At 40.6% G+C, this 24,832-nt stretch overlaps 1 protein-coding gene across 4 annotated transcripts in view; it reads right to left on the bottom strand.

Annotated features, from left to right (window-relative positions):
- Positions 1-2,345: 2,345 nt before the first annotated feature.
- The window catches only part of mtor (mechanistic target of rapamycin kinase), a 366,257-nt gene continuing 343,770 nt past the window's right edge, over positions 2,346-24,832 (bottom strand). For all 4 annotated transcript variants that reach the window (XM_048561203.2, XM_048561201.2, XM_048561202.2 and 1 more), the window contains 10 exons: positions 23,841-23,963; positions 18,396-18,478; positions 16,308-16,380; positions 15,629-15,703; positions 14,718-14,853; positions 12,421-12,486; positions 11,860-11,940; positions 11,123-11,203; positions 7,099-7,204; positions 2,346-2,834 (listed from right to left, as the gene is read on the bottom strand). In XM_048561203.2, coding sequence (XP_048417160.1) covers positions 2,819-2,834; positions 7,099-7,204; positions 11,123-11,203; positions 11,860-11,940; positions 12,421-12,486; positions 14,718-14,853; positions 15,629-15,703; positions 16,308-16,380; positions 18,396-18,478; positions 23,841-23,963 — 840 coding nt within the window. In that variant the 3' untranslated portion in view covers positions 2,346-2,818. The remainder of the gene's footprint in view (positions 2,835-7,098; positions 7,205-11,122; positions 11,204-11,859; positions 11,941-12,420; positions 12,487-14,717; positions 14,854-15,628; positions 15,704-16,307; positions 16,381-18,395; positions 18,479-23,840; positions 23,964-24,832) is intronic.

Below are 24,832 nucleotides of genomic sequence, written 5' to 3'. Positions count from 1 at the left end.
CCCTCAACAACACTCTCAACTCCCTGTCACTTGTATCGCTGGACTTAACCAAATTTAGAATGCACCTTTCTTTCTTCTCAGGGTCTGCCTGCAGTCCCAACAGTGAACACGACTCAGAGTGTGGAGTTACTGGCTTTTTGCCACTCTCTGGGTAAAAATGTTCCAGCAGCTCTCTCGGTTTGGACCTCATGTCGTTTAGAGGCAGATCCATTCGGAATCATTTGAAACTGATTATCATTATTGTATAATTGCTGTAGGTGTTGGATTTCTAGTTAAAGTGCCAACAGAAGTTCTTTTGGCAAGGACTGCGGTAGGGGGTAATTGCCCTCTCTCTTAAAACTTTCCCCAATCTATTTGGCTAGATTGTTTATGGCTACTACTACTTCTCCAGTACTTCTCAAACTAATGTTTTGTGATTTATAGCCTAAACCACAGTTCAACAGTGTTTATTCCCACTTTTTGAAGCCCTTGGGACCTACTGGATTCTCTGCAATTAAAACATAAGACATTTTTGTGCAAAACACACTATTTCAATTATCGTCTTTGATATTGAACATAAAAGATCAGTACACGCCCAAACACATTAGATGGCATTTACTGGTAGTTCTACATTAATGCCATGTCAGTCACATGCATATTTAAGTTATGCCTGTCCATAAGAATGAATGCCATGCTTGCACATGCAAGTTTGATTGTTTATTTGTTGGTCTATGTATATTCTCTTGTGCATGACACCTTAATAGTTGAGAAGGAGGACATGCTTATCACAGTGAAATTGTTCAAGTTTGGCTGTACCTTTGCTTCAGCACAAAATAGAATGTGTTTCATCCTTGATTTTCATCTGTTACGAAACTGGGGTGATCTGGTGACATCTTGTGCCCAGAAGTGGTATTGCAGATTACAGAAACTTAGTTATTAAAATGGACAGTTTTAAGGGGTCAATTAACCCTTTGCTGTGAAACTATCATTAACATTAGAATCAAATCTGTCAATACTCATAAACAATACCCCTCTAATTTATGGTTAGTCAATGCCAAAGATGTCAATGGGCAGCACGGTGACTCAGTGGTCAGCACCGCTGCCTCACAGCACCAGGACCTTGGTTCGATTTCCCCCTCGGGCAACCATCTGTGTGGAGTTTGCACGTTCTCCCCATGTCTGCATGGGTTTCCTCCGGGTGCTCCAGTTTCCTCCCACAGTCCAAGGATGTGTAGGCTAAGTGGATTGGCCATGCTAAATTGTTCATAGTGTTCAGGAATATATAGATTAGGTGGATTTGGGGAATGGGTCTGGGTGGGATGCTCTGAGGGTTGATGTGGACTTGTGCCGAAGGGCCTATTTCCACACAGAAGGGGTTCTATGGATTAATGCGTTAGCAGGTCAATTGGCATGTGTGGGACCTTGGACTAGCTGCATGGCCACATAGCTTAGATGGAATGTTGCTCACAGATCTGCAGGGGATTGTGGGGTCAGTATGAAGGGGCTAATGTAGGGCTGGTAGATATCCGATGCTACTACATGCAATTGTCTGCCCCATTACTGGAAACTGTGATTCATTATTTTGGAAGGGCCATGAACAGTCCCCACTCCATTCCTGGACTAACATTATTCCATCTCTAGACCCTCTGTCCTTCCGTGCAAGAGAGATGTCAATATTAAATGGCAATTTCTAAAAAACCTTTAGGTTCTTCTGAATGCCTGTACCATCCTCCCTTGTGCAGTCTACTTCCATTTTGGAGGATAGGTTGTCTCAAGCACTAGGCATATCAGCCTCCAGTTTTATATCAGCTTTATAGATAAAGATAACCTGAAATCTGAGAATTGGGAGTCGCCACTCCAGGCTTCTTACTTAGAAGGCTTTGTTAGGTCTTTATCCACAGGGTGGACAGAAGGAACTTTCCACCATATGGAGCAGGTAGAGCAAACAACAAAGATACAATAATGCAGAGGGATAGTAAAGGTAGAGGGGAATGGTTGTTAGGTGGATAGACCTAATTAGACCAAATAGCTTGTTTCTGTACTGTACATTCGATGTAACTCGATAGAAAGGGCATGTGAACTGAGTTTTCCCAACACCAGGATGATCTAGGACATTTTCACACAGTGTGATGAAAGTCTGCTACCAGTGTTAATGATAGAAAACAAACAGTCGAACTGCGAAAGGGATTTTGCAGTGTGTAGTTTGCAGTTTGCCAGTTGTGTGCTTTAATGCGTACATATTACTTGTGCTTTTGTAATGACTCAAGATTTCAAATTTTTACAATCTAATAAAAATGAGATTCCAACTTAACAGTCATCAACTGTTTAAACTATTTTGGTAAAAAATATATTTGGTGTCAAATAGGTAATTCTAGATTGACATCTTTATTGGTATTTTACAATAACAGTTCATTGTCTCCAAGACTGGCCAGAAATCATATGCATTCCATAGTAGTTACAAGCTCTATACTTCATTCGGTGTGCTCAGCTACAGGTGATTAGTTTAGCATTAGAAACATTCTTGTTATTTACATGAGTGATATTCAGTCTGTCAGCACTTGGTGACCAGCTCAATCCTCAGAACGTTTTGCTCAGCACAAAGTGGCCAGAAAAGCACTAACTTGTTCTGGGAAATCTTCCACAGGTTAGGGTGTCATATCTGTGCGTTTCAAAGGTTAGCTCTGCCTTGTAGGATGCAGGTTACAGGCTACCAAATTACTCTGTTTGGCTACACGGTTTAGTCACCACATCTGGCAGATTGGAAGCTATATTAAAAATGGCTTGTTTAACAAGAATCCAAGTTCAACATGAGAGGCTGTCCGCAGGTTCCAAAATTCCTTCACCAAAAGGGACACCTGAGGATTTAAAAAAAAGTATATTACTTTTCTGCACAGCAAACTTATCAATTCTTCTCTATGCTGTAAGTTTGTTTGCAAAAGTCAAATACACAGACCTGTTATCTATTTATATTGAAATTTACCATTAAATGAGGAAGTTACAAATCTGTTGATTGAAAAGTATGAGAATACATTCATGACAGCCCTAAGGAAGTGATTCCGATGCACAGTCCTGCTCCCAATTAACCAGGCTCAGGTGGAAGCATAATAAGAACTTTTGAAATGAGAAGTGAAATTGTCACACACTAATGCAGTGAGGCAAGACTGTCCAAGTCCATCTTCATGGGCCACTTTATGAATAGATCGAGCTTCATGGGTCACACAAAGCTCAAATTAATTTTTCTATTCTTTGGTATTATACCTCACGTCAAGGATATCAGCATATCTTGACAGCACATCCTCATTTAGCATTCAATCTCCAATGACATAAAGGCATTTAAAACAGTCCTTTTAAACCACCATCAGAATAAACAACAAATAAAAAGCATTGGATCACAAGGAGAACTCCGTTTCCATGGCCACACAACTAGTAGGAAAAGTAGGCTTTGTTTAGCCCATGGGTTGAAATGTGTTTTTTTTCTATATGTATGTATGTATATGATATTCATGGATTACGGTGAAACTTTTTTGTTCTAAATAGTGATGATAAAGAAAAACAGTATTTTTGCAATTACTAAACCTTTGCACTTTTGGTGTGGCTTGATTTGCAGCACACTCGGCCCATCACAAATGTGATAATCCCAGTAGGGAATGTCTTCTGAAATTGGGGTCATTACTAGGTTATATAAACACAGGTAATTGTACTTTGCATTCGGCTTGTACTTACACCCACGTCTAATGCCGATAATTGCGAGGGTGGAATGTTCTATTCATGCAATTTCACTATACTGAGATTCCAAACTCTTAATCACACATAATTAATTGAAAAGTTTGAGGATTCCTGCACAATACTGGTTCCACATTCTCAATAATCTGTCCTTTTCTGTACAATCAAGGCAAAAGCCTCTCTTCACCTTAACTGCAACTGTCCAAAAAGCACTTTTCTTCTGCAAGAGTTCAGAAGTGTTAATACATTCAGCCATCCATAGTCTCTGCACAAACAGGTTCAGCTAACTAAATGGATTTTCCTGTGGTCCTGTGACATTCTAATTGACAACCAATTTCAACGACTGGCACTGAAAAGCAAGACATCAATTTCACCTCAAATATCATTTGGCTTGGATGAACAGCTACTCGTTTTCTTATTGAAAAAAATAGTGTGTATAACCATGGAAAGATACAGTATAGTTGGAGACCATTCAATCCATCCATCATTCTTGTGACAGCTGTTCAATAGACTTATCTAATTAGGCCCACTCTCCAGCCTGGTGAATGTTTTTCTTTCAAACATCTATCCAGTTTTCTTTAGAAAGTTATTACTGAATCTGCTTTCACCATTCACTCAGGCAGTGTATTCCAGATTGAAAATTCACTGCATATCATTTTTCCTCAAATCATTCTGGTCCACTTGCCCTTCAAACCTTCAGTCAATGTCGTCTGTTTATTGATCCTTCTGCCGTCAAAAGCAGTTCCACATTACTAAACCTTCTCAAAGGATACAGACCAACCTCTCTGGCTTTCTATAATTACTGAAGTCCCTCTTCCCTGGCACCATTTTCAAAAACCTCTTGTTCAACCTTCCTAAAGCTTTGACACAGCTTTCTCGAGTTGTCCTGTCACTTTCAGTGGTTTATGTGCATACAAATGCAATTTTAATTATATTGTCTCTCTTTATACTTTCTACCAAAATGTACCACTTTAGACTTGTTCATTGTAATATTTCACATTTCACCAGTTTATGTCCTCCTTACTATCCTTTTAAATATTTATTGCATCTCAGAGTTTTATGTTGTCGGCAAATTTTGAAGTGGTGCCCTATGTACTCAAATCTAGGTAATTAATACACATCAAAAAAGAACAATGATACTGACATTTGGGGCACAGCACTCTATTCCAATCTGAAAATCAACTGTTCACCACTAATCCTTCCTTTCTGTTGGCGGCACACTGTGAGAAAATCTACAGACAAACTAGGATTGGACAATGCTCAAGAAACAATGAACATTAGAGTATACACCACTAATTATGAAAATGCAGGGGAGCATCAAACTGCTGCAGTTGCAGTTCAGTAGATAACAAGGATAAGAAGATACAGGAGCAGAATTATGCCATTCAGTCATGGCTGATATGTTTCTCAACCCCATTATTCTGCTTTCTCCCCGTACTCTTTGGTCCCTTTACAAATCAAGAACCTAGCTATCTTGGATAATAAAATGTGAGGCTGGATGAACGCAGCAGGCCAAGCAGCATCTCAGGAGCACAAAAGCTGACGTTTCGGGCCTAGACCCTTCATCAGAGAGGGGGATGGGGTGAGGGTTCTGGAATAAATAGGGAGAGAGGGGGAGGCGAACCGAAGATGGAGAGAAAAGAAGATAGGTGGAGAGGAGAGTATAGGTGGGGAGGTAGGGAGGGGATAGGTCAGTCCAGGGAAGACGGACAGGTCAAGGAGGTGGGATGAGGTTAGTAGGTAGATGGGGGTGCGGCTTGGGGTGGGAGGAAGGGATGGGTGAGAGGAAGAACAGGTTAGGGAGGCAGAAACAGGTTGGACTGGTTTTGGGATGCAGTGGGTGGAGTGGAAGAGCTGGGCTGGTTGTGTGGTGCAGTGGGGGGAGGGGACGAACTGGGCTGGTTTAGGGATGCAGTTGGGGAAGGGGAGATTTTGAAGCTTGTGAAGTCCACATTGATACCATTGGGCTGCAGGGTTCCCAAGCAGAATATGAGTTGCTGTTCCTGCAGCCTTCGGGTGGCATCATTGTGGCACTGCAGGAGGCCCATGATGGACATGTCATCTAAAGAATGGGAGGGGGAGTGGAAATGGTTTGCGACTGGGAGGTGCAGTTGTTTATTGCGAACCTAGCTATCTCTGTCTTCAATACACTCAATGATTTGGCCTCCATAGCCCTCTGCAACAATGAATTCCACAGCTTAATAAAAATTTCTTCTTATTTCAGTTCTAAAGTGTCATCCCTTCACTGTACCCTCAGGTCCGGTCTCTCCTCCTCGTGGAAACGTTTCCTCCATTTCCACTCTATCCAAGCCTCTCAATATTCTGTAAGTTTCAATTGGATCTCCCCTGCGCCCACCCCGCCCACTATCCTCTGAACTCCATTAAGTACAGACCCAGAGTCCTCAACCACTCCCATGTAACAAGTCCTTCATACCTGAAATCACCGTTGTGAACCTCCTCGTGACCCTCTCCAAAGCCAGCACATCCTTTCTTAGATATGGGGCCCAAAACGACTCACAATATTCCAAATGTGGTCTGACCAGAGTCGTACACAGCCTCAGCAGTACACCTCAGCTCTTGTATTCTAGCCCTCTTGAAATGAATTCTAACAATGCATTTGACCATAAGAACTGGGAGGAGTAGGCCATTTGGCCCTTCGAGCCTGCTGTGCCATTCAATAAGATCATGGCTGATCTTTTCGTGGACCCAGATCCACTTATCTGTGCTCTCACCGTATCCCTTAATTCCTTTATTATTAAAAAAAAACACCTTAGCTTTAAAAATATTTACTGAAGTAGCGGCAACTACTTCACTGAGCAAGGAATTCCATAGATTAACAATGCTCTGGGTGAAGAAGTACCTTCTTAATTCAGTCCTAAATCTGCTCCCTCTAATCTCGAGGCTATGCCCTCTAGTCCCAGCTTCACCTGCCAGTGGAAACATTCTCTCTATCTTATCTATCTCCTTCATAATTTTATATGTTTCTATGTGATCCCGCCTCAATCTTCTGAATTCCAATGACGATAATCCTGATCTACTCAGTCTCTCCTCATAAGCCAACCCCTTCAACTCTGGAATCAACCTAGCGAACCTTCTCTGCACCCCCTCCAGTGCCAGTACATCCTTTCTCAAGTAAGGAGACCAAAACTGCACACAGTACTCCAGGTGTGGCCTCACTAGCATCTTGTACAGCTGCAACATAATCTGTCTACTTTTTAGAAAGGGTGGTGCTTTACTTAAGTATTTGTAAGCTCTCAATTGCTTTGTAGTAAAAATATGAGCTTGTAACTAATTTTTAAAAATCTGCAAAATTGTCTCTGTATTTTCTCCAGAGAAACCTAATGCGAGAACAGTGCGATCTTTCTACATATTGTTGGATGATGTTCTGTCACTTACCATCCAATGTAGCACTGGCAGAGGTTCTCGTGGGATGTTGCCTGTTTAATTAGCAGCTCTACCTGAGTGGGAACATCCAAAGTCTCATCATGCGCAAAATCACGACCTGAAAAACAAACCAACCATCATCACAATCTAAAATTTATTTTGCAGTTTACATTAACATCAAACTATAAGTGTAAATGAAACAGCTTCTTAAATCTGATACAGATTTTGTATTTTAACCAATATAGAACGAATGTTCAATGTTGCCCAGTTTAGTGTTGTTTTGCTTTAAGTTGCTAGGGCTGGAAATCTCTCAGAATCTTGACCTGACCCAACTAGTGTCATTGTGGCATGATTTTGTCATCTCTCAGACTTGAGGTGTGGACCAGTCTTCTGACTTGCAGCCACTCCGTCTACTGTACCAGAGCCGAAGTCTTCACTAGCGAGTCCCCACTCACCAAGCCTCATAGCTGCTGCACGTGGCCAAGCCACAGCCCAAAGGCATCTCCTGAGGTTCTGCCTGGACGTAAGACAGTCACCTTTCCCAGTCAGCAGGGCACAGCCATGGTCATGATAGAGCTTGGTAGTAACACTCTCCCTCTGAAAATGCCACCTGGGGAACTGCATAATTCCCACAACAGCCTGGCAATCAACAGAGGAGGACAGCCAAACTCCTTTGGATCAGAATGTCCAACATTATCTGTCCTCTAGCCTGGAAAATCCCCAGAAGCTCCTGCACTGTCCTATGCTGCATGCCACAATCTGTCACAGGAGACCTGTGGCCCTGGTGCCACTCCAGAGTGAGAGAGGGGGGGAAATTTGGAGAATGTTGCTACCGAGCCCAGTCAGGAGAAGGAAGAGCCAATACCCTGCAGACAGCCCTGTAGATGTCACCACTGAGCAGTGGCCAGCAAGAATGGGCACTGTGGTATTGCAAAAAGATGATAAGGCAGAGGCCATGTCAGTGACGAACAATGACCCCAGCAAGCAACCCAGAAACCAATGAGCAAAGGCCCACCCTTGCAGACCCCAGACAGGGGCACCCCAAGCTATAATCTGAAGAGCCTCTATAGGAGGTTCTGTAAATAGAATGTTACATTTTCATCTTTTTAAAAATTTCTCATTTGAAGTTATTTCATTTACCAATGTAAAATTTAGCTTTTTAAAAAAAATCTCTGCTAAGGAAGGTCCAATGGAACTTGACTCCAGTTTTAACATTAGGAATCAATATTTTACTTCACGTTTCTGAACTTAAAATTACAATTTTCAGGAACCAACTACAAATTTAAGTAAGGACTTCCTGTACTTCACAGAAATATTACAGCAATAACTTCTAATAATTAATGTTTAAATAAAAGGAATAGTAATTCGACAATATTCCCTTGAAAGTACTTTTTAATGAAGATGGGAGTGGTGAAGCTGCTGCCACCAGCAAACCATTCAGAGAAAACTTATTTAAAATACAGAGATTTAAACTTTGAAATTTAAACGAGTCTATTGAATGAGTTACCTCATGCACTTCCACTATCAAATTTTTACATTAATATGTAGACATTGACTACAGTCAGTTAGCTCAGTTGGCTGGATGTAATGCCAGTAATGTGGGTTCTATTCCTGCATTGGCTGAGGCTACCATGAAGACCTTTCCTTCTCAACCTTTCCCCCTGCATGAGGTGAGTAAAATCTCTCTCTTTTGAGAGAGCAGCCCTATCGTCCAGTAGGACTATGGCGATTTTACCTTTAGACATTGGCATTTATTATAAAGTTGCCTCTTTAAACTTTCAGCAAATAATTACTGCTTCCACCAATGCAGCAGCGTCATTAGGAGAAGGATGTAATTACTAGGAAACAAGTCAATACAGGTAGCTTCCAACATAACTTTAGACAAAGGAATTTATAGTAGAATTAAAGACAAAATTTAAAACTTTAAAATGCTTTCAAGTGCTTGTCTTATTTTCCTCGGCTGGATAGCAATGCTTAATTTTTGAAATAATTGACTCACAGGGTGGGTGTCACTAGCAAAGCCAGCATTTTCATGTTCGTCCCTGATCACTGAGGTGGTGAGGGTGATAACGGAATGGATTGCTGGACCATTTCAGAGTCAGGTAAGAGTTAACCAAATTGCCCGAGATCTTGAGTCATATATGGGGCTGACTGGTTATAGACAGCAAATAGCCTTCCTTAAATCCTTTAAACGACATTAATGAATCAGTTGGACATCTATCATTATCCAGCAGGTATGTGATCACCATTACTGATACTAGAATTTTATTCTGGATTTACTTAATTATTGGATTATTAGTTCAATTTTCTGGAGTACTAGTCCAATAGCATAATTGGTATGGTATATTTTATGTACACCTAACAATTGTACTTTGTCTTAATTCTTCCTGGGCAATGCTAATGTTGATTGTTGATTAATCTTACATTAAAATCATGCAAGGACATAAACTTTCCATAAAATCACATTCAATTTGTTTATAGGAAACAGTTTACCCTCTAACTCATGAGAAGCAATGTAGTTAGAATCTAGCTAGTTACAATATTTACAAACACACGCATAAAATACAAAAACTAGTAAATTATGGTGAATAACCATCTCCATAAAGGGTGCTTTACTTAGAAACGAAAGATAAAACTACATTGTTTGTATCACATGAAATCCAATTTTATCTCTGATACATGCACAATTCTCTTGAATTGCGGTTAATTGTATGATTATACGATCAATGGTATTTTCCACACATCACCACAGCCCCGAAATGATCAATTTTCTTAAGTAAATGCAAGGTAGCTTGTCACTGAACAACTTAACAACCAACTAATCCTATTCTATAGTTAACGTAAGTAAAGGATTCCTTTTAGACAGTTATCCGAAAGACGTGTAAAATGAGCTGAAAGTGTATACAATCACAGGACAGAAGATGTTCATCAAGTTTGTACTGTCAAAAGTAAACTACACCCTACACTAGTAGGGGCAAATTACTGCAGAGTCATCCATACCAAAACATTAGCTTGCTTTGTCTCCATGGATGCTGCCTGAGCCGCTGTGATCTCCAGCATTTGTTGTCTTCAGTACCTTCAGTGTTATGATACTTCAAGTGCTCATCCAAGTACTTTTTAAAAGATTGTGAGGTTTTCTGCCTCAACCATCCTCCCAGGCAAGCATTCCAGACCCTTACCACATTCTGGGTGAAAAGGTTTTTCTTCAAATCGCCTCTAAACCTCTTGCTTTTCACTTTCTAAGTGTGTCCCCTTGATAATACTTTTGACAGAATACTCTCTACTTGTCTCTTAATTTCATCAATCAGACGTCGATTTGACTTTGTACAGCACTCTTGCATTTTAGTCAAAAGGTTGGTGGTCCATCCCCTGTTGTAGAACTTGAGAATGTGATCTATGGTGATCTGCTGTGCGGCGCTCAGAGCATTGCTATTTGACAAGACATTAAACTAAACAATGCAACATTTCATGCACTAGGTCTTGCCAGAAGTTATTCCTCTATTAACATGAGTAAATGCAGATGAAGTGGTTACTTATTTTGGTCTGTTACTTTGCTACATGCAAAATGGTTATCATGTTTATGGACACTGAAACACTTAAAAGTAATAACCTGGCTGTGAAGTGGCCTAAGTGGGTGAAAAATGCTATATACATACAACTCTTTCTTTCCTGCCTCAGTATCTGAAGACACAGTGTGTAAACAGGCCATTTGGCCCAACAAGTCCACACTATCCTTCCGAAGAGCATCCCACGCAGACCCATCTCCCCTCTCCCCATAACCCTTCATTTCCCATGGCTAATTCACCTAACTTACACACCCCTGGACACTATGGGCAATTTAGCATGGCCAATCTACCTAACCTGTACATCTTTGGACTGTGGCTGGAAACCGAGGCACTTGGAGCAAACCCATGCAGATAGTGAGGGGTGTTATATTCTACTGGAATAAGTTGTTGAAAAGAGAATTTCAACTTAAAATTAAATCAGCAAATCCCTTATGAATTGGAGAAAGTTACAAATTGCAACTCAATCTTACCTGTGAGCTTGTCTCTGACTCTGTTAATAATCTGAATGGCCTTTTTGTTCAAGGCCTCAGGTTGCACCAAACCATCCCCAACTGAAAAAAAAGGAACAATTAAATATGGGAGAACAGGGCCAGTGGTAGTGGCTTGTTTGTGTTGTCATAGCACTATTCTGTAGTTATGTGCACAGTATCATCAATCCCCAACATTTTTACTGAACTGTACAGACAGATGGAAAACACAAAGTAAATGTGCTTCTTTTGAAGTCCAAGTCACCACTCCCATTCTTCCTGTTTTTGGAAACTGATTGATTATTTGTTGAAAGTTTTTCAACACCTCAATAGGTGATGATGAGATTTAAAAACACTCCTTTTAAATCAGCATTTAAACATGATATCTGCCCTCATACCTAGATAACAAGGCGTAGAGCTGGATGAACACAGCAGGCCAAGCAGCAAAGCTGACATTTTGGGTCTAGACCCGAAACGTCAGCTTTCCTGCTCCTCTGGTGCTGCTTGGCCTGCTGTGTTCATCCAGCTCTACACCTTATTATCTCAGATTCTCCAGCATCTGCAATTCCTACTACCTCTGCCCTCATAGTTGTTCATTTATTTTACCATACAGATTTCAAAATTAAAGTCATCATCTTAATTTTTTTTATCATTTAAACAAATATTCAACATAAACCAATAAGTTAAGTTAAGGAACGTAGAGGTGCACATCCTGATATTATAACATTAAGATAACTTACTGAAGGAATGGATGGATTCAGGCACGGTAGTACCTGGTTTCTTATGTGTAGTTTCTCCAAGTTCTACCCCATCGAGCAATTCTAAAACATAAATTGTACAGAAATTTCAGGACAACAGTGATGGTGAAGAAACATTGAAATACAAACAGAAAAAATACTGAAATACTTGCCATCATCTGAAAAAAGACAAACACCAACAATTAAGTGAGGAATTTTATCTGCGCCCAGGGAGAAAATGATTAGGCCTGTTCTTCATAGCCCTCACTCAAACAAATATGGGAATCATACTCATTATTTCAACTCATGCATAAATTATAATTGATATGTTGGTGGGATCTTTGGTACACAGGACCTAAACCCTCAAGCCAATATCTTCAGATATAGTAAGAGAATATACAAGGAAATTGCTGAGAATCTGTTTCTTTCCTCCTCCTCTTACATACATCCATTCTCCATTTCCTTCCCAAAAGCATGCCTTGGGCTAAAATACACAAGCGTCAACTAACAAGTAAAGTACCTGCGGGTAATCAGAACATATACGCTGAAAACAGGATTACTCACCAGCTGTTTGACTATTTGAGTAGGAGTCCGTCCTTGTCCTGGACCGTTTATTACCTTTAATGTTTGCTGGAGAAGGGAAATAATATATTAGAACTATTTAAATGTATACAATGTATGATGTTTAGTGAATAGATAAGCCAATTACAAGTTGCATTCATGAAGTGCCTTTAAACCAATAAAATATCAGTAGTCGTTTCAGAAAATATGCAGCAAAATCTAACTTTGACCTACAAAAGGCAATATCAGGGAAGGTGGCTACAGGTTTCTTTGAATGGCATGTTTTAAGAAGTTACTGAAAGGGAGGAAAGCAGTGTGGAGAGACTTTGGGGGTTAGAGAGACAACTCCAAACCTTTGAGCCTCGGCAGCTGAAGCATAGCTGCTATTATATTGCAGTTAAAATCAAGGAAGCTCAAATGGTCAGAATTACCCAAGTACAGATATCTCAGAGGACTGTGGGATGGGAACAGATAACAGAGGTTTGAGGAATGGGGCCAGAGGGATTTAAAAAGCAACAGGAATATTTTAAATTCACTATGTTCCTTGACAATATAGGACAACAAGCATAGGGGTGATAGGTGAATGGAAATGGCAAAAGTAGGGACTTGGGTACAAAACTTTTGGATAACATCAAATTTACAGAGTGGAATGGAGGAGGCAGGGCAGGAGCGGGTTGGTATAGTTAAGTGTGGAGGTAACAAAGCCATGGATAAGGGTTTCAGCAGTGGATAAGCTGAGGTATTCCAAGCATATAGTTTTTTCCTTAAAAAAAGCTGAAGTTATACACATAGTTCCAATTGTTTTGAAAAGCAACTAGAGACACTTCTAAGATAACACAGTGTGAAGCTGGATGAACACAGCAGGCCAAGCAGCATCAGAGGAGCAGGAAAGCCTGACATTTCGGGTCTTTTGAAGAAGGGTCTCGATTCGAAACGGCAAGCTTTCCTGCTCCTCTGATGCTGCTTGACCTGCTGTGTTCATCCAGCTTCACACCGTATTATCTCAGATTCTCCAGCATCGGCAGTTCCTACTATCTCTAGATATACTTCTATGTGCATGCATTTGAAGATTAGAGATCACTTTTTAATCATTTATTATAATTGGTCATTTTTTTTCCCATTGCACATTGACAGAAGGATGCTTTAATCATATTCAAGGATCCTGGGTTAAGTACAGGAAAATAGTAACAGTACCCAGTCTGAATTGCCATCCAGTGACTATTGTCTATGAGTAATGTTCAGTGAGGACAGAGTCAGGACTGGTTGTTATTTTCCCTATTGGCACTGTTCAGATCTAGCTACGTAAAACACCATCTTACTGAGGCAAAAAGCTCCAGTGGTACCATACTTCAAGAAAGAATCAGAGTGATCAAGAAAAGGAGGGCCATATTAGAGTCTATGATTTTAGATATGTAGTAATTTAACCATGTTTGCATTTGTTACCTGTTAACACAATTTTGTCACAAATTTATGTCAAACTTTCATATGAAAGCTGTGTCCACAATTATAATAGAAACATTGTGTTGGAGGCTTACAAATGCTGCAATTAGGTTTGCTCACAAATAGAGGTGCTGTAGTACCAATTTTGCAACTCTCAGCTCCTTGACACTGCAGAGAAACTTCAACCTTCTAAACAAATTCTCGTTTCCCAGTTGTTTTAAGTTTTGATATTTACCAATAAGTTACTTTTGTATAAAACTTTAATACATCAACAGAATATTTGGTTGGAAAATAGGCACAACATAAGATTTGTGCACTCTGATCCAATTAACCTTCAGCCTTAAACCCCAATCATTTAAAGGCTATGCTTGCTTTTGAATCTCCATATGTAACCACTGCACATGATTAATGAGATTTAATAAAAAATTACAAATATTTTATTGTGTTATAATTTTTTGCATCTTGCTGTTCAATAATTACGACTGTCTGAACAATGGGGACAAATGTATTTTAATTAAATCATTGTGCTTTTCCTTTAATACACAAACATCAATCTGTTTAAAAAATAAATGGGTACCTGTGGATTCTCAGTGCCAACTTAAAAAGCCATTTGCTTGCACTGGTGTTTAGCATCTTGAAAGCAGGAAGGTGGTGACTTCATTATATTATAAATATTTCTTATAAATGCAAGTTCTTGTCGACATATTATTGGATTAAGCTAAGAGATTTGTATTGAGGATACAACAAATCACTGAGATTACCTCAAATGTTAGCTTCTAATAACTTCAAGAATCTTTTGCCCTGGATTTTGAGAAGTTCTCTAAAGCTCTTACTTCAATAAAATCTTCCTGAATACTCACTGTCCATAAGCCTCCAATTTAACAAGGGATCATAAACAAAGGCCTCAAGCACAGCCATGACACTGTCTCTGTGCTCCCGAAGCACTTCCATTACTGTGTGACATGTGATTCGATAGTTACCATCCAATCCTGTTACCTGTGGAACAGCAACAAGTGACATAAATGCAGTTTGCAGGAATGGAAAATCAACAGCTTATGATAAAAGGCATGTTCAGTAAGAATGTGTGTTGACTGTACAGTTCAATTTCCATCCCAAAACGTACAGCATATTAAATTAGGTTGACATTCCAGAGCAGTACTGAAGAAATGTTGCACTGGTGATATATCATCTTTAAGTTGAGATGTTATCTGCCTTTTCAAATGGATGAGAAAGATTCCATAACATTATTTCAAAGAGCAGGGGAGCTATCCCAGTGTATTAGACCAATATTTTACTCTCAGCTGACTGAAGTGAACAATCTTCGTAGCACTTAAAATGCTTAAATTTTTAAGTATCTTAAAAGTACTTAAATTGAAAAATTGGAAATGTGGTGATTTAGTGATGGTAGTTAATAGGTGAAAATTGCCACAGGGAAAAGCCATTTGGTTGTGTGTGATAGCACTTCCACACGTAAAAAGAAGAAAAAAATGATTGTCTTCTTCTGCAGATTTTTCTGACCATAGAATAACTTTGCCCCTTCCTAAAGCACGACTCTTCAAGTGACTATCAATCAGAGATATTTTCATGAATACTGAGCTTCAAACTGGTCTTATCATACAGAATTAGATAATTTCCCCTCTAGAACTCTAAGCATTGGGACCTCAAACAACAAATTGGGTCATCTACTATAAATAAATGTAATAGGTAAACACGTTTTTGTGTGATAGATTGCTTCATTGTTTAAAATATGAGAACAAGGCAGGGCCATTACCTCCATGGCATTGGTTAACATTCTAGTCAGCCTGAATGGAATCTTCTCTGGGAATTTCTCCCTAGTCATAGCAACCTGTGGAAAAATGGATCCGTAAAGAAAGACAGCATTGGAACACTGCAGTTTACATCAGTTATGTAATCTGATAGAACACTACTTTACTTTCGAGCTTTCATGTGTACCAACGGGAGTCACCGACGTAATTTCAAACTTCATCCATTCTGCTGGGAAATGGGAAAGCCATTTCCATCAGCTTGCTTCAAGGATGACTATCTCATCTTGTAGCTCAGACTAGTAATCAAACCCAATTTTGTTTAGCTGCAATTTGCTGTATCACAGGGTATATTGACAGTGACATTTTCATAGCATTTAGCCTCATTTTTCCTTTTCCTCCTTGTACTATAATAGAAATCCTGAAGAAGACCATTGTCTATCTCCCTTAAAACAACTCTACTTGTACTAGCCTGTGCAAATGGTACGTTTAGATCAGCAACCGAGAAGCAGTATACTGTCTTAATTCTTTGATTAATGACTCCTATTAATAGGTTGTGTAGAGTGTTGGGAAAATACACTACATGATTTGTATTTGGCAAGCTGGATGTTTCTCCATAATAATAGTGGATGGTTTCCAAAGTCATATGGAAGTGTACTATTTTGCTCAGAGCCTCAAAAACCTTACCTCAAAACAGTCGCCGAAGTCGATGTGTAAGATTTTTCCACTAAGCCTGTCCAGCATCAGGTTGGATGGATGTCTGGGGAAAAGAAATGCAAAAGTCCTATCAGATTTCCTGGGAATACAGCAAAGGAGTCAGCCAATACTGAAGGATCTTTTGTCAGAAGATTCCATTGTGAATAAGGTCAATTTAAACAAAGACAGGTATACAGTGTTGATGAATAAATTACACCTTCAATGTGTTTGCTAAACCATTACCTCACTTGCCAAAATACATCAGTTCTGCTGGAGTATGGGTTAACTGGGTGTCAGGAGCCCTCTGGCATGTCTCTATATACAGTCTGCACTTAGCACATACACCAGACAACTTCAAACACATGCTTTAATTTACAACCATCAAAAGCAATGACAAACAAATCCAAGAGGCTGCAGGTCACCTCCATAAATACAAATGAAGTGCTGGCATCTTAATCTTCAGCAATTTTACACTCCATGATGATCTGCTGCACCTAGCTCTCATCTACTGAAACTAGATGTAAATCAGGCCTTGTCTGGTTTCTGGTGTTTGACACAGTTTAGCTATGTTATGCACAAGGATAACTTTCCCAATGTACTTGTCCTCAGGAGACTGTTCCTGTCCCCCAGCTCCTCATCATCAATCACATCATCTCACTGTCCACTCCAATTGCGCAAAGCACAGCAAAGCAGAACAATGTGCCACACTGTGAGTGGACTATACCGGAGGGCCCTCCAACTGTCCACATATCTGTGCTCCCCATCAGTCAGGTAGTTGAACAATGGTGTCATGAGCCAAGGTCATAGTGGGTAGTTTTTGTCACCCAACAGCCAGTCTTATAAGGCACCTGGACCCTCAAATTGACTGGGTACGAGAGTGTTCCAGTATTCAGGAGTTCCGATAGCTGCCAGAGCAGCTGGAACATACCTCCAGGAAATGGCAACGATGATCACAGATTGCCAGAAGGAAACCCTTTTCTATTGATTAATTCCACTGATTTGCGTTAGTGCTACGTGTATACAGTCAACAGCAACCTTATATGTGGTGGAAGCCAACTATGTTTCCGAATGTTATTGCCCATGCTGCAGCACTGAACTCATCATTAAGAAACAAAATGAACCAGTGCGATCAAGTAAACCCGACATCAGTCACTGTCCTTATTCATTTGAGAGTGCATGACTAAGAGATTCTATATAAGTCATCCAACATTCCTTGGGAGGCACCAGTTGCACAGTGGTTTGAAATAGTTGTCACTTTCAGAGAGAGAGGATGGCCTCCCACTCCTGCAGCCCTCAGGTCCCGCTCTAGCAGTGGGTATAGTTTTGTCACATTGGCCTGGCACATATGGAGTCTGCAGCAACACTGCACCTTGCTCATCCCAAAGAAATGGAGGCTGGGATGAAAATCCCTGATCCTCCTGTGGACCCCTCATTTTGATAGATCCTGATAGGGAAAGGGAGCAGACGCGGGGCCTGAGCTAAGTGTTCCTCATGCTCAGTGGTACTCTGCTGCTCCTTCCCATCCCATACACACAACTGTTCATTACATTCAGTACACACCATCAATAAAATTACATGACAGATGATGAAGCTCATTTCCAAAGCACCCATTGAATTTACACAAGTCATGGATTTGTTTTTGACCAGCATTCACACTTTTTAAGTCATTGCTGCTTCTGATGAGCATTTCAACCTATGCATGTTCGCCGCATGCATTGCAAATGGACGATGAAATGATTGCAATGAAACGTAGCTTTTGCAAACAACTGCTTTATATAATTGCCCTAACGCCCACCAAAACAGGATTGTGCACTTATGCCTATCAAATTGACACTTACACTGCCCACCCTGGGCATTGACCAAGCCATTTTCCAGTTGTATTTTGCATATAGAGAATGGCAAGTGATGGGCAGCACATTTCCACCCTTTCCCCATCATGTGGAGACCCACAACATTGAAATGCGTCTCCAACTGTTCACCCTGCCCCTCGAATCCTGAAAGTGTATTATGAAGACAATTGTAACGAACATTGCACTATATGGTAGTTAGGAAAGCACCAGATTAGTTGAATTGCCTTACCGATCCCCTAGTCCTAGGATGTAACCCACCATTGACATCACAGCTAAGGAGCGTGTGTAGTTGGTTCTTCGGTCAAACCACACCTGCAGAGTACCAGAATGTAAAGCAGCACTGTTACACTTCTCAAAACATACAGATGCATCTTACTGGTTTACATTGGAGGAGCTACTTGAAGTACAGTAAATTTTCAAAGACCTTTCAACTTGCTTTTAAAAGAATTATTGACTTTTCATATTGCATCAGGAAAAAAAAAACCATAATCCTGCATTTAAACAGGAGAAGAAAATTCAGTCATATCGTTAGCTGGAAATTTCTTTATCGAACCAGACAATAATCAGCACAATAAAAAATAGTGTTTAATCTGAACAAGTATGAGGTAATGCATTTTGGGAGATCAAATGAAACAGTCAAGTATACAGTATATGGCAGGACCCTTAGGAGCAACGATATATGGAAGGATCCTAGGGTGCAAGGCCATAGTTCCCTAAAAGTGGCAACACAATTGGATAAAGCGGTAGGGGAGGCATACAGGATGCTTGCCTTCATTGGTTTGGGCCTACAGTATGAAAGTTTGCAAGTTATGCTACAGCTGTTTAAAACTTTAGCTAGGCCACATTTCAAGTATGGTGTGCAGTTCTGGTCATCACACTATCAGAAGGATATGGAGGGTTTGGAGAAGATGCAAAAGAGATTTACTAGAATGTTGCCTGGATTGGAGTGTATTAGCTATAAGGAGAGATTGGACAAACATGGACTGTTCGCTAGATGGTCTGAGGCTGAGGAGTGGGGCGCCATGATAGAAATTTATAAAATTATGAGTGGTACAGATGAGAGATGGATAGTCAGATGGATAGCCTAAGAGAGATGTGCAAGACAATTTTTTTATGCAGAGGGAGGTAGGTGCCTGGAATGTGCTGCCAGGGGAAGTGGTTGAAACATATAAAGTAGCAATGTTTAAGAGGCATTTAGACAGATGCATGTATAGATAGGGATTAGTTGGATATGGACCATGTGGAGACCGATGGGATTAATTTAGAACAGTGTCAAGGTTGGCACAAATATGGTGGGCTGAAGGGTCTGTCCCTCTGCTGTACTGTTCAATGTTCTAAAAGCCTACAGCCACAAAGGGAATTAAGATGCCAAGTTAAAACCTGAACAAATGGCTCATAGGCTAGGATTAAACATCAATACCCTATTGATCATTAATATCTGATTCCAAACAGAACAAAGAACATATAAAGCCACAATGAGGAGTTATCACAGACAATTATATCTGAATTTAAAGTTTACACCGAATAGATTTTGAGAGTGTTGATTTCCTGTTGCCTTGATGATTGTGTACAAAATGCACTGTTGGAGTTTACCAAAGCTCCTTCTAAACCATAATCATTACCATCTATAAGGACAAAGACAGCAGATATATGAGAACACCATCACTTACAAGTTCCCTACCAAGCCACTCATCACTTGGATTTGGAAACATACTGTCCTACCTTCAATGGTTCTCGGTTAAAATTCCTGGAGCACGCTTCCAAAAGGCATTGTCGCTATGCACCTACATCAAACGTATTGGAGTGGTTTAAGAAGGCAACTCACTACCACCTTTCCAAGCATACCTACATGAGGTGTCAACCTGGTGAAGCTCCATTACAGGGCTGCTTGCATGTCAAACAGTAGACGTACCAACAACAGACGGTACTACAATATCTCAACCAACAGATCAGATCTTTATCCTGCAGTCCTGCATTTTCATTTACAACTGGTAGTAGACAAACAACACTTCCGGGTGGGGCCAGCTCCACTAATATCCTCACACTGGGGGAACTCAGCACATTACTGCAGAAGAGAGGGCTGAAGCATATGCATTAATTGTCAAACCTAAGTGCTAAGTGGGTCATTTATCTCCGCTTCCTGTTGAAATGCCCAGCATCACAGATGCCAGTCTTCAGCCAATTCGATTCACTCCACATGGTATCAACAAACAGCTGATGGTAATGGTTAGTAAAAAGGCTACGAGTTCTGACAACATGCCGACAATAGTACTGAAGACTTGCACTCCATAACAGGCCATGCCCTCAACGAGATTTTCCAATACTGATCAATACTGACATCAATGCAACAACATGCAGAGTTTCCCACATATGTCCTGTTCACAAAACGGTGGACAAATCCAACCTGGTTAATTACCTCCCTATGTTCTACTCCACCATCGGTAAAGTAATGGAAGGGTTAGCAAGAGTGCCATCAAGTGGCAGTTACAGTGGAATAACTTGCTCCCTGATGCTCCGTTTGGATTTCACCAGGGCCACTCAGTTCCTGAATGCATTATGGCCTAACGCTACAGCACAAACACGAACAGAAGAGATGAACTCTAAAAGGGAGATAAGGATAACAGCTTCAACATCATACCAACATCGAGGTGGTATTTAACTGAATATGGCATTAAGGAAGCAAGCTAAACTAGAGCCAATGGGAAAGGGGAGAAAACCTCCAATGGTTGAAGCCACACTTAGCACAAGGAAAGATGGTTGTTAATGCTGGAAGTCAATAATCTCCCTTCCATCATGTCACTACAGCAATGCCTACGTCCTATGCCCAACCATTTTCAACTGCTTTATCAATGACTTCTTAACATCATGTGGTCAGATGTTGTCTATTGACATATATAATATGTATACGCACACATATATATAAAAGACAATGTTGTCGAGGAGAATACTGAGATACAGGCTATTAGACTAGGTAGGATTGAGGTTCACAAGGAGGAGGTGTTAGCAATTCTGGAAGGTGTGAAAATAGATAAGTCACCTGGGCTGGATGGGATAGGTCCTGGGATTCTGTGGGAAGCTAGGGGGGAGTGCAGAGCCTTTGGCTTTGATCTTTATGTCGTCATCATGTTCAGGAATAGTACCAGAAGACTGGGGGATAGCAAATGTTGTCCCCTGGTTCAAGAAAGGGAGGAGGGACAATCCTGGTAATTACAGACCAGTGAGCCTTCCTTTGGTTGTGGGTAAAGTGTTGGAAAGGATTAGAGGAGATAGGATTTATAATCATCTAGAAAGGAAAATTTGATTAGGGATAGTCAACATGGTTCTGTGAAGGGTAGGTCGTGCCTCACAAACCTTATTGAGTTCTTTGAGAAGGTGACCAAACAGATGAATGAGGGTAAAGCGGTTGATGTTGTGTATATGGATTTTAGTAGAGCATTTGATAAGGTTCCCCATGGTAGGCTATTGCATAAAATATGGGGTCATGGGATTGAGGGTGATTTAGCAGTTTGGATCAAAAATTGGCTAGTTAGAAGAAGACAGAGGGTGGTGGTCGATGGGAAATATTCATCCTGGAGTTCAGCTACTAGTGGTGTACCGCAAGGATCTGTTTTGGGGCTACTGCTGTTTGTTATTTTTATAAATGACCTGGGTGAAGGTGTAGAAGGATGGGCTAGTAAATTTGCAGATTACACTAAAGTCGGTGGAGTTGTGTTTAGTGCAGAAGGATGTTGCAGGTTACAGAGGGGCGTAGATAAGCTGCAGAGATGGGCTGAGAGGTGGCAAATGGAGTTTAATGCTGAAAAGTGTGAGGTGGTTCACTTTGGAAGGAGTAACAGGATTACAGAGTACTGGGCTAATGGTAAGATTTTTGGTAGTGTGGATGAGCAGAGAGATCTCAGGGTCCATGTACATAGATCCCTGAAGGTTGCAACCCAGGTTGATAGGGTTGTTAAGAAGGAGTACGGTGTGTTAAGGTTTTATTGGTAGAGGTATTGAGTTTCAGAGCCATGAGGTCATGTTGCAGCTGTACAAAACTCTGGTGCAGCCACACTTGGAGTATTGTGTACAGTTCTGGTCGCCGCATTATAGCAAGGATGTGGAAGCATTGGAAAGGGAGCAGAGGAAATTTACCAGGATGTTGCCTGGTATGGAGCGAAGGTCTTATGAGGAAAAGCTGAGGGACTTGAGGCTGTTTCTGTTGGAGAGAAGAAGGTTAAGAGGTGACGTAATAGAGACGGACAAGATGATCAGAGGATTCGATAGGGTGGACAGTGAAAGCCTTTTTCCTCAGATGGAGATAGCTAGCACGAGGGGACATAGCTTTAAATTGAGGGGTGATTGATATAGGACAGGTGTCAGAGGTAGGTTCTTTACTCAGAGAGTAGTAAGGGCGTGGAATGTCCTGCCTGCAACAGTAGTAGACTCGCCAAGTTTAAGGGCATTTAAATGGTCATTGAATGACCATATGGATAATAGTGGAATAGTGTAGGTTAGATGGGCTTCAGTTTGGTTTCACAAGTCGGCGCAACATCGAGGGCCGAAGGGCCTGTACGGCGCTGTAGTGTTCTATGTTCTAGGTGTCAGGCAGTTTGCTTATGACTGCACAATAGCACCATTCATGATTCCTGAGATACTGAAGCAGTCTGCGTCTAGATGCACTAAGACCTGGCCACCATCTAGGCCTGGTCTAGTTTGTGACAAGTATCATTTGCACTACACATCTGCCAGGGAATTATCGTCTCTAACGAAAGCGAATCTACCCATTATCCATGGATGTGAAAAGGCAATGGCATTGCTGAATTCCCCCACTGTCAACTTCTTACAGTTCCAATTGACATTACCATTCTGATTACTACTGATTAGAAACTGAAGGGGACCAGCCATATAAATACCATGGTTACAAGAGCCCATCAGAGACTTGGAATTCTGTAGCAATCAATCAAATTCCTGTTTGCCCACTGCCTGTCCACAATCTATAAGGTGCAAGACAAGACTTTGATGGAATACTCTTTGCTTACCTGGGTTGGCACAGCTCCAACAAAACTCAAGAAGCAATGACACAATTCAAAGCAGCCTACTTGATTGGTATTCCAACTACAACATTCAACATTCATTACCTCACTTCTGGCACAGAGTGGAAGCAGTACATACCATTTACAATCATACTGCACTCGAAACCCATGACCTCTACCACCAAGAAGAACAAGGGCAGGAGTTACACAGGAACAACTTCACCTGCAAGATCCCCTCCAAGCCACACATCTACCCTGAACTGAAACTACATCGCTGTTCCTTCACTGTCACTGGATTAAGATCCTAGAATTCCCTCTCTAACAGCACTGTGGATGTCCCCATGCCCCAAGGACTGAATCATTTCAAAAAGGCAACTCACCACCTTCCCCAGTGAAATTAGGAATGGGTAATAAATGATTATTGAACCAGCGACACTGACATTCCAAGAACAAATAAACTAAACCACTGGAATGAAAATAGGTTGACCTCTCTCACTGGTGATCAATCTAATAAAGATGAAAATTTATTAGTGCAGTTTTAACACTGGTGCCTGTAGAAAATATGGGAATAAACATTTTGTTCAGAATATGCTTACAACACTACAACTGTGGGCAATTTGTAGAAATGTGAAGAATGCTCTGAAAATAAAGCAAGGCTTTACCTCAGAGCTGGGACTTTTCAGCCACAGTAGCTTGGCCAGATCGTCTCCTGCTGTGTTATTCACTGCATGTTCAAATACCTCCACCTTTTGCATCAGGGTGAGGTGATCATAGTCTGGAGCCATCTGTTGGTTAGAACAAAACAAAGCATGCAAGTCAAATCACATGTCAGCTTGGGCTGATTTTTCAACTCTTTTCATCAAACATAAATTACCTTTTGGGATAAGAAAGAAAAGGAGGTATAAGGAAGAGAGAAGAAAGCAACAGGCTTTGGAAAGCCTGATGCAAAACAGAGAGGGCCACAAATATTTTCACAAAAAAAATCCTCCACCTCAACCAGAAACTTTCACGATTTGGTTTGTTTTAATTCCATTCTTTGGAAAAATGTTAATTAAGTATATTGCTGGACAACACAGAAGTTTAAACTGGTTTTAGAAGCTAGCATCTACTGAACTACTGATATACCTTTGAGTTTACATCAGATATTTCAAATACAACCAAACTAGATGCAAATAAAGCACTTTAAATGCCATTTCTGTTAAGAAATTATTGGCTTCATGTGATTTGTGTTCTCCATTTAATGAGTTTAAGAAAATGACATTGATAACTCGCAATTAACTCAGTTAAAGCTTTTATCTAGGGGCTCTTGTGGGGCAGTAATAGCATCCCTACCTGTGAGTCAGGAGATTCAGGTTCAAGTCCCATCTGTTCCAAAGGTGCGTAACAGCATTTCCGCAGATTAAAAAGTATCTAAAGCTTTATCTGTTGATTAATTCATGCATTCACTGCTATTAAGCTAGAAATCTTATGGTCAACTTATCATCTTCATACGATATTGAATTGGAAGTGTTTTAACATATGTTGTATTGAATAGATTTGCTGCAAATTTGAAAATAGCATTTAAGCTGAGTAGGTACCAGCTCCCCGTACAGTTTGAGTCCTCGTTTCTAGCCTTTGTTTGAGTGAATGTGGCAGTGACATTTAACTATATGGC

Source organism: Stegostoma tigrinum, chromosome 28, assembly GCF_030684315.1.
Source record: "Stegostoma tigrinum isolate sSteTig4 chromosome 28, sSteTig4.hap1, whole genome shotgun sequence".
NCBI lineage: Eukaryota > Metazoa > Chordata > Chondrichthyes > Orectolobiformes > Stegostomatidae > Stegostoma > Stegostoma tigrinum.
Note: the sequence above shows the minus strand (reverse complement) of the source record. Positions and strands in the feature narration are given on the sequence as shown.